This window comes from Schistocerca serialis, chromosome 9 (genome assembly GCF_023864345.2).
Source record: "Schistocerca serialis cubense isolate TAMUIC-IGC-003099 chromosome 9, iqSchSeri2.2, whole genome shotgun sequence".
NCBI classification, from domain to species: Eukaryota; Metazoa; Arthropoda; class Insecta; order Orthoptera; family Acrididae; genus Schistocerca; species Schistocerca serialis.
Genome location: NC_064646.1, coordinates 425,103,285 through 425,113,981, shown reverse-complemented (window position 1 = coordinate 425,113,981; position 10,697 = coordinate 425,103,285). Strand labels below are relative to the sequence as shown.

Sequence of the window (10,697 nt, the reverse complement as noted above, 5' to 3'; positions counted from 1 at the left end):
AATATTCATCTTGTTTCCTGTGTTGTTCTTCCTCCCTTCTCTTTTCCACACTTCTTATTCTTGCGTCTTTGGTGACTTCCAACAGTGATTTTTCTGCTTCAAAGAGTCTCCTTTGGTCATTGGTTATTAGAGCTCTATGTATACTCAGTCCATGAGGCACTCCCATCAATTCCATAACATTAAGCCTTCACACTACACCGTCACTAAGAACATAGAACAGCACCTAGCACACCTATTTTCAAAGTATTTAGTCCTACTAGAACAGTTTTTGGTATCTGTTCCCATATACAATTGTTGAAACTTTCATTTGGATTTTGAGTCCTACCATGCAAACATTTCTCTAATAATGTTGTGTCACTAAGATCCCTACATACAGGTTTTATAACTTCTATTATAGCAAATGCCAAAGAATGTTAATGGTTGTAGGTCTCACCTTGAGTTACAGCCCTCTGGCACCCACACCATGAATCACTGCCAGGTGGGCAGAGTGCAAGACAGGTGTTGTCATTTGTGGAGGATTTATGAAACAGGGTTACTGCAACCTGTCTATTTCTTCGTCTGTAAGCCAAACATTTCCGTTAACGCACGTACCATCAGCTAATTTCTTTCCCTTCAAATTCCTCAATCTTGTACATAATTTTGCACCTCTAACTGAATAAATAGGTGGTGTCTCAACACTAATACTATCAAGCCCATTGTCCACATACTTTAGTTTTAGCTTCGAAGCATGTGGAGTAATTGAAGGGGATTCAAGTGTTGTGTTACATTGTATTTCAGTATTAGCAGAGTTAATCCATTTGATGAACCAATTTCCATAAAATTTATGTTGTTTTACACTGAACTTCTTAATTTTTCCCATTACTTTCAAGTGAATTAAGAAACTCATGCACACAGTAAGAAACTCACGCATACAATTGCTTTGCTGTAAACAAAATATTTGCGCCAAAACAACAGCAAACAATGACTAAACTCTCTACATAAACAAAAGATAAGCAACTGTAAAATCTTTGCAGGTTATCCTACTTACAGACTAAAAAGTCATAAAAATGAAAGAAATGAGAGTAAAACTTTATTTTTAACAGAGCTGACTGTGTGCCATGGGGACATTGTGGTGCGTGCAGGCACTTTTACATTCCTCTAATTTTGGTACTTTCTGTGGTCCATTTTCATGGAAGTAAACTTTTTCTCGTTCAGTAAACTACAGAGAATTTGGCAGTTATTCACCTACAAGTCCCCTTAATGGACCTTTATAAGGTTTAGGGAAACATATTTTAAATGGTTAAGAGGTTATGAAAAACAACACAGTAAATATAGTTAAAGAAGGTTCATATTGAAGTAAAAAGTATCTTATTTCAGAAACACTTCACTCACAAATACTCAGTATCCAAATTATGCAATAGCATTTCATGATGGGGCACATGAAAACTTAAAGATGAGAGAAACCAACAACAACAAAATAATTTTGCACTAATGGTATATATCAACCTTACCTTTAACAAAATTAATGTTTTTCGATGAAATCTTCCAGGTTTATCTGCCGAGTTGTGATGTCATGTTGCCACAACATTTTGACAAGTTTCAAATTTGTCATCTTGAGGTGAAATGATGCTACAACTCGACTGATAGGCCAAGAAGATTTCATCAATCAAATTTGCCAAGGAAGACTACATTTTCAAAGAATGTTCACTGTGTCAAACTAAACTAATTTGAAAGTCACTATTACAGACATTTCATTTAAAAATTGACTTTGAACTAAATAACTGAAAAATAGTACAAAGAGTGTTCACAATTTCAACAATTTGTAAAAGAAACAAATTATATTCACAATTATAATACAAAAATACAGCATGTTTGACTGTCAACCTGAGATAAATTATCACGTCTCAGGCACCTTTGCAGTCTTACTGACACGAAATCAGTCACTTTCACCAGCAGAATCATCTGCAAGAACAATATCATGCCCTGGAATATTTTGTGGGTCAAATGTAGCTTCAAAGCACTTTTTGAAAACATAACGTGCTTTTTTACTAGGTGGGGAACTGGGCACCATATCATCTTCACAATCAGACAATCTTGTCGGTAGTCTACTAGTCTGATAAGTACAGCTATTTCTACTGTAGAAGGTATCACAACTTTCACGATTGTCAAGAACATCCATGTTTTCGTCGACATCCATTTCACAATCTCTGTTAGCTATGTCCCTTTTCATAGCTGTTTTGCTGGAAGATGGAACATCTTTCGATCTTTGGTTATTTGCAGTGTACACCTGTGAGCAGCCCTCTGCTGGCTCTGTGTCATCACAGAACATTTCAAAAATTTCTTCAGCTCCCAGTGCTTCATCACGTGCTGATTGTCCTGTAATACAGAGTCTTTTTAAGTAATGAATCTGCAGAAGAGAGAATAGGGAGTACACATATTAAAATATGTTTGAGAAAGTATTAATGAATCATAGACAAAGGGAGAAGCTGCAAAACTAAAACAAGATTGTTCCTATTTGGAAGGCCTTGACTTCCAATCCTTAAACAGATTTTCAGTGTTTTCCTAAAGCTGCTTAAAATTACTATGATGCAAACGGATGTTAAAAATCACAACTATGATCCAGTATTTTCCTTCAAATATACAATATATTGCTCTCCTACTTTACACATATAACAGTACAACACATCTGAACCATGGAAAGTCCAGGACGGAGTAACAACAATCTGAAGAGGATATATTGCTACTCAATAACCTGGTTTTCAATCTATCCAGGTTGAGTGTTTCAGAGAGAACATTAGGAAGTAGTTGACTAGAACAGGGGAAAGGAATACAGTAGAAGACGAATGGGTGGTTCTGAGAGATGAAATACCGAAGGCAGCAGGGGATCAAATAGGGTAAAATACAAGGTGTGATAGAAATCCTTGGACAAAACAAGATATATTGAATTTTATTGAAGAAAGGATAAAGCAAATGAAGCAGGCAAAAGGAAACACAAATGTTTAATACATGAGATTGACAGGAACTGAAAAATGGTTAAGCAGGTATGGCTAGAGGACAAATGTAAGGATTTAGAAGCATATTTCACTAGGGGAAAAACAGAGACCCCCTACAGGAAAATTAAAGAGGCCTATGGAGAAACTAGAAGCAGATGTATGAATATCAAGAGCTCAGATGGAAAACCAGTCCTAAGCAAAGATGGGAAAGCTGAAAGGTGGAAGAAGTATACAGAGGGTCTATATTATGGAGATAAGCTTGAAGGTAATATTATAGAAAAGAAAGAGGACACAGATAAAGATGAGAAGGGAGATATGATACTGCAAGAAGAATTCAACAGAGAACTGAAAGACTAAAGTTGAAACAAGGCTCCGGGAGTAGACGACATTCCATCCGAACTACAGAAAGTCTTAGGAGAGCCAGCCAAGACATAACCTCAGACTTAATGAAGAATGTAATAATTACAATTCCAAAGTGTGAATATTACTACAGTGTGTCCATACAAAGGAGATGAACTTGAAGGAAGTATTATAGAATATTACAGAAATGGGTGATGACCTATAAATTACTTGTTAAATAAGTCATAGTTGCAAAATACTACCACAAATTCTTTGGAGTAGAATGACCTCAGTGAAAATCAGTTTGGATTCTGGGGAAATGTAGGAACAGGTGAGGCAATACTGACCCTACGTCTTAGAATATAGGTTAAGGATTGGCAAACCTATGTTTCTAGACAGAGAGAAAGGTTTTGACAATGTTGACTGGAATACTCTCTTTTAAATACTGAAGGTAGATGAGGTAAAATACAGGGAGTGAAAGGCTATTTACAAGACAGCAGTTAGAAGAGTTGAAGGGCATGAAAAGAAAGCAGTGGTTAAGAAGGGAGTATGACAAGGTTGTAGCTTATTGCCAATGTTATTCGATCTGTACAATGACCAAACAGCAAAGGAAACAAAAGAAAAATTTGGAGCAGGAATTAAAGTTCAGGGAGAAGGAATAAAAACTTTGAAGTTTGCCGATGACACTGTGATTCTGTCAGATACAACAAAGGTTTTGGAAGAGCAGTTGAATGGAATGGACAGCGTCTTGAAAGAAGGATATAACATGAACATCAACAAAAGCAAAACAAGGATAATGGAATCTAGTCAAATTAAACCAGGTGATGCTGAAGGAATCATATTAGAAGATGAGACACTTAAAACAGGACATGAGTTTTGTTATTTGGGCAGCAGAATAACTGATGACAGCCGAAGTAGAGAGGATATAAAATGTAGACTAGCAATGGGAAGAAAATCGTTTCTGAAGAAAAGAAATTTGTCAATGTCAAACATAGATTTAAGTGTTTGGGAGACTTTTCCAGAAGTATTTGTACCGAGTGAGGCCGTGCATGGAATGTGGATGATAAACAGTTGAGACAAGGAGAGAATAGATGCTACAGAAGAATGCTGAAGATTAGGTGGGTAGATCATGTAACTAATGATGGGGTACTGAACAGAATTGGGGAGAAAAGGAATTTGTACCATAACCTGACTAGAAAAAGACATCAGCTGACTGGACACATTCTTAGATGTCAAGGGATCACCAACATAGTATTGGAGTGAAGTGTGGGGTGTAAAAATCTTAAGGGGAGACCAAGAGATGAATACAGTACGCAGGGATGTAGAGGCTTGCACAGGATAGAGTAGGAAGGAGAGCGCTATCAAATCAGTCTTTGGGCTGAAGATGATGAAAACAATAACAACAACATATTGCTACTCAACAAATAGAGGAAGTGTTGGAGTCACAGACAAGCACAATCAAAAAAGGTTGCTAAAATATTTAAGCTTTCAGATAACATTTTTCCAAAATAGAAAACACACACACACACACACACACACACACACACACACACACACACACACACACACACAGTGTGTACGATTTCTAACTCAGAAGAAGGACTTTTGTCTGAAAGCTTAAATATTTTAGCAGTTGCTCATTGTGCTTCTCTGTGACTCAATGTCTCCTCTATGAGGTAAGTACAAGACTTTCTTATACTGTCCAGTCTACATTTCTATTGACATAACTGCCAAGCAATTGTAGTTCTACTGTTAGCAGAACATGCAAGCTCAGTTTCTTGTTTTGAATGCACATGTAGAGCTTTGATGCAGCAATGCCCATGTTGTTAAGAAGAATGATAGAATATCACATTTATCCACTGATACCAGGCACGAACTTTCAATCAAAATGTTCTCCCCTGTACAGGAATTACATAATGTGTCTACACGTACATGTTATGGCACAGGAACGATGACATATGGAAGTTTGGTTCGGGCCATGAATCGAGCATGGATAGCCAAAGTGGTGAAGGCGACCACTCGCATAAAGCGAGAAATCTGTGCTCCAGTCCCGGGCCGGCACAAATTTTTCTTGCCATCATTCCCTTATGCAGCTGATGGTTGTTTGTATTCACAACTGCAAATGCATCTCATGTATCTACAGCCTGGTTTAGTATGACTAACTGCACAATGATAGCATTGCGCTCTGGCACTGTAACCGATCAATCACAAAGTTGTTTTATCCATTTTTTTTTACATTTTGTCTTTACAAATGACTATTTGTCCATATAATATGAACTATCTAACCATAAAATAAAGTATGCATTAAGATGCAGGTGTGTACAGACTGCATTCATCTGTAGGCTTGCACCCTGTGCATGGTGTATTGTAAGTCTGCAGTTACATGCAGTCTATGCATAACATATTTTACAACTAGATATTTCACATCAAATGGTATATGTGGGGATGGAGCAAGAAGAGCCAACATTCAAAAGTAGCCATCTGTGAATGCATGAAATAAAATTCTTTGCAGGTTAAGACTGAACAGTATATATTTATATAAAAAATAATAATTAAAAAAAATCAAAATATGATACCTACTTGACTTTACTTATCTTTATCAAAAATACTACACATATCAACAATTATTTTTGATCTAAAATCACAAAGATGCAAAAGAAAGTGTGGGCTATATGAAAGCTTGCATGGCAAGAAGACTACATGTGTACATTTCCTCCCTTAAACAATGACAAAATCAGCACCCACTGGTAAATGAATGAGGCCTATTTCTACATTGTGTCTGTTTCTCTTTCTGATTCAGAAATACTGCTGACAATGATTCAGACTTTTAGCGATACAACCAAGAAGATAGAAAGAGAAGGGATTTGGTCCTGGAAAATGGAAGAAAAATTTGGCAAAAGAAATGTCATCCTTCCACATTTATCACACATTGATGAGTCTACAATAAAATTTTCTTTACAGACTGTAGACTTCTGAAGAATATCCTAAAGCTTCTGGTTCAGCCCTGACAGCTAATTTATAATAAAATAACAAAGGAGAAGTTTGCCTTCTCATATCTCGGAGACTAAATGTATGATGAACGTGAAACTTGGTATGTTCTAATCTAACAACACAAGATTCTCAACTACAAAGTTTTGTTTACGTGCCACTTTCCAATTAATGAAATGCAAAGAGAAAGATTTTGTAAAAAGATCAAAAATGCTGTATCTTTGACCTGATTTTGCAAAAAAACTATGTTCTATAAAACTTTTGGCTCATTAGAAAGATAATGGTTTTAACCACCAAAAAATGCATACTTGATTGCCAAACACGGACTAACAATGCTAGACAATTTGAATCAAAATTAGGTGCAAAAACCATGGCATGAAAAACTGTAAACCTCATATTCTTATATCTCGTAAACACATGCTAAACATGAAACTTTATATACGGTAAGATGGTAGACTGAACTTCATTCACCTATTATTTTCCAGTAAACTACAAATAGGGTATATTCAACACTTGTTTTACAAATACTGTTTCCTTTAAAACTTACATTTTTCAAACTTTTTGAGCCACTTTCTGCAGTCCAATTTCTGGAAACATACTCTCGGCCAGATGTTGATATTAAAGAAATGGGAAGCTTCGAAATGAGGTGTCGTATTGGTATGCAAAATGCATCCTAGCTTTTAGGTCAATAAAATGAATGAGCTTGGCCTCGAGGAGGCATGTATTTTATTAGTGTGCCATTTTGTTCTGTTAATATGTCAATAATGTTGCAATGTTGAGAAGTTTAAAATCAAAATTGATATTATTTTTTGATCACCGCCTATATGACATATGCCCATATATTTGAGAATCAGAGATAAGTACTTAGCAAATGGCTTTGTAAGCAGACAGGTACCATAACGAGGCTTTGAAACCTAAATTAGGAAACTGGATTACCAGCTTGGGAACCTGGATAAAGAAACCTACCTGTAGCTAGTACTGTACAGCTACTGGGCATGGCCCCTATGGTGATGGGATTCATGTTCTTGAACTGGCAGTGACACTGTCACTGTGGTCCAATGCAACACAGTGAGATATTAGTTGTCAATTTGAAAACAAAACCACACACAATTAAACATGGGCAACAGATTGCTGTAACACAACCTGTCTCCATGGTACATCTCGCCGAATTTGTCCGTCATTGTCAAGTACTGTTAGTGCCGACTGAATATGATTTTCCGAATGCCTGAAAACATACTCTTTCCAGCATTAAATTGTTTCATATTAATTATGGAATCCTAATTCAGTGTTATATATTTCAGCAATTTTTATGAAAATCAGGTTTCAACTGATTTTGTAGAAATTTAGAAAGTGGTATGAGAATGATATTTTACATTGGAAAACCTAAGCTTTTGTGTCCACAGTTTCATGTTTATCACACCTTTAATCTACGAGATATGACAGGCCAAAATAAAAATTTTATTCACAGTGTGATTTTTCGTCAGTTTGTTTCAATGTATGCAGTATTGTTAGCCCCTGTTGGAAATTAAACCCACTGCCCCACTGCTCTGGGTTTTTTTTTTTTTTTTTTTTTTTTTTTTTTAAAACATGTTGTTTCGAATGAGACCAGTTTTGAAGCTTTAATAGAAAACAGTATTTGTAAAAGAAGTGTCGCATATACTCTATTTCCTCTTTCTAACAAAATTTCTCATATTTTTGTCAAATTTGTAGATTATTGTAAAATAGTAGGTGAATGAAATTTTGTATTCTACAACCTGGTGATACCGACCTTTTATATATAAAGCTTTATGATCAGTACACATTTATTCTGTGAGATATAAGAATCCGAAGCTCAGATTTTTTTTCATGCTACAATTTTTGTGCCCAACTTTGATTCAAAATGTCTAGCATTGTTAGCTTACATTGGATAATCAAAAGTATGCTCTTCCTAATGAGTCCAGTTTTGAAAGTTTTATAGAACAAAATTTTTTGCAAAATGAGCTCAAAGAGACTGCATTTTTATCTTTTTACACAATCGTCAACTTTGCACTTCATTCATTCGCTACTGGAAAATGGTACATAAACAAAACTTTATATTTGAGAACCTCTGTGTTCTAATATTACTACATGTCAAGTTTCATGTTCCCCATACCTTTAGCCCATGAGACAGAAAAAAACAAATTCTGAACTTTCTCTGGCACCTATTTTTTCAGATGATTTTGTCTCAAATTTTTTGGCTGAATATGGCTCATAAAATTCCTTTCATTATTATTCTTAAGAGAATGCATAAAATTGCACAAGATGGTTAAATCTCATTTCTTTCAACAAAACATTGCCCAAGACATAACAGCTCAAAGTCACCAGAAATTCACACTCACTCTGCACCATGTCAGGCATGGAGGCAAACAAGTGACTATATCTCAGCCAGTATTGCTCCCACAAGTGTCTGGGTTTTCAAATATTCATGTAAAAGATCATTAGCCATTATAAATATAAAAATATTTTTAAATTTCTTTTCAGTTAATTGCTTAACATCTATTGTACATCTCCACAGCATAACGTTCATAGGATTTCTCACCACCTGCGGCGCAAAAAGTAAATGTTTCTTGAAGCCTGAAATTATGCCATAATCATATCAAACAATGGAAACTCCAGGTAGGAATATCAACAATGTAGAAAAAGACAGATGGCTACATACCTTAAAAAGTACACACAAGTTGCAAACAGGCACAATTAAAAGAGACTTACATAAAGCTTTCAGCCTTAGTCTTCATCAGTAAAAGAGAGACAGACACACCATTCACACACACAAGCAAGCATGCCTGATGCACACAAGACCACCAACTCCAGCATCTTAGACCGGAATGCCATAAAGACACTTTTTAAAGCAATTAACAGATACCAAAAGAAATAACTACAAAAAACTAATCCTCATTTTTATTTTTAATACAACCCTGAATTGATTAAAATGTTCAAATGTGTGTGAACTTGACTGCTATGGTCATCAGTCGCTATGCTTACACACTACTTAACCTAACTTATCCTAAGGACAAACACACACACCCATTCCCGAGGGAGGACTCGAACCTCCGCCGGGACCAGCCGCACACTTGAATTGATTATTTTTCTTCAACATGCACTGCACTGATATAAGACTAGCCTGCACTACCCTAAACATTTGTACTACACATATTAATTTGGCAAGTATCAGGTGACATCTATAGATATCCATGTTTTTGTTACATTTGATAAACATGCAAAGAAACATCTATAATCAACTGAATAGCAAAACAAACACAACACGCTTAAATTGCAAAGATTAGCCTAATGGATTCCCAACCTTATTTTTGCATTCATAAGTAACCTATTCATCTCCTAACAATTTTTCTATATTAGATCTTCCATGACAACCACAGTGACACCATTTTTAATGACTTAGTATCCTCTTTGTTTCCTATGGTCACTACAATAAATTACATTTACCACTCAAAGAAATTTAAGGTTGTGATTGCCTTCTACTAAACAATGTTGTGCCGGCCGTTGTGGCCGAGCGGTTTTAGGCGCTTCAGTCTGGAACCCCGCGACCACTACAGTCGCAGGTTCAAATCCTGCCTTGGGCATGGATATGTGTGATGTCCTTAGGTTTGTTAGGTTTAAGTAGTTCTAAGTTCTAGGGGACTGATGACCTCAGATGTTAAGTCCCATAGTGCTCAGAGCCATTTGAACCATCTGAAACTACGTTGCAAGAAAAAATAAATGCAATACCATTTTCAATTGGTGCCACAACAGGATCCACCACGGCACTCTGCTTGAGCAGCACTTCTTGAGTGCTGTTTTGATTGCTACTGGGTTGTGTTGTTTTAGCTTTTGCAGCAGCATTGTCTTGTTTCTTGTGTTCTTTCACAGAACTTTTCGATTTTTGTGATGTCTGGCTTTGTGAGTCACTGTCAGTTGATAAAGTTGCAAGAACAAAATGAGCCTCAAATGTTGGTTTATTGCTTATCATAAACACAACTGGCCTGAGGGAAAAAAATGAAGAAATGTTAGACATTACCTTCTGACAGAGACAATTTTAAACAGAAAGCATCCAATTACTTATATCAAAACCCAGTTCTGAATTAATTAACATCATTTTAATATAAATTTAACATGGCACCACTTCTCTGATGAAATCCAACTATGAATGTTTGAAGGGAGAAAAAATTGCAGTTAGTCAATCCTGTATGTATAGCTGACTGGCAGAAGTGTTGTAGCAAAAAAGTCATCCAAATTATTATTTCCAAAATGAATCTTTTACTCTTTAATGGAGTGTGTGCTGTTTTGTAACTTCCTAACAGGTTAAAACTCTATTCTGGACTGGGACTCAAACCCAAAATTTTGCCTATCATGTGCAATGCTCTTACTGACTGAGCTATTCAG

At 36.0% G+C, this 10,697-nt stretch overlaps 1 protein-coding gene across 1 annotated transcript in view; it reads right to left on the bottom strand.

The window, feature by feature from the left end:
• Window positions 1-1,309: 1,309 nt before the first annotated feature.
• Window positions 1,310-10,697, bottom strand: part of LOC126419071 (cell cycle checkpoint control protein RAD9A) — a 40,039-nt gene continuing 30,651 nt past the window's right edge. Inside the window, exons 5-6 of the mRNA XM_050086152.1 lie at window positions 10,044-10,297; window positions 1,310-2,355 (exon numbers count right to left, since the gene is read on the bottom strand). Of these exons, the coding sequence (XP_049942109.1) occupies window positions 1,916-2,355; window positions 10,044-10,297 (694 nt within the window). The 3' untranslated portion in view covers window positions 1,310-1,915. The remainder of the gene's footprint in view (window positions 2,356-10,043; window positions 10,298-10,697) is intronic.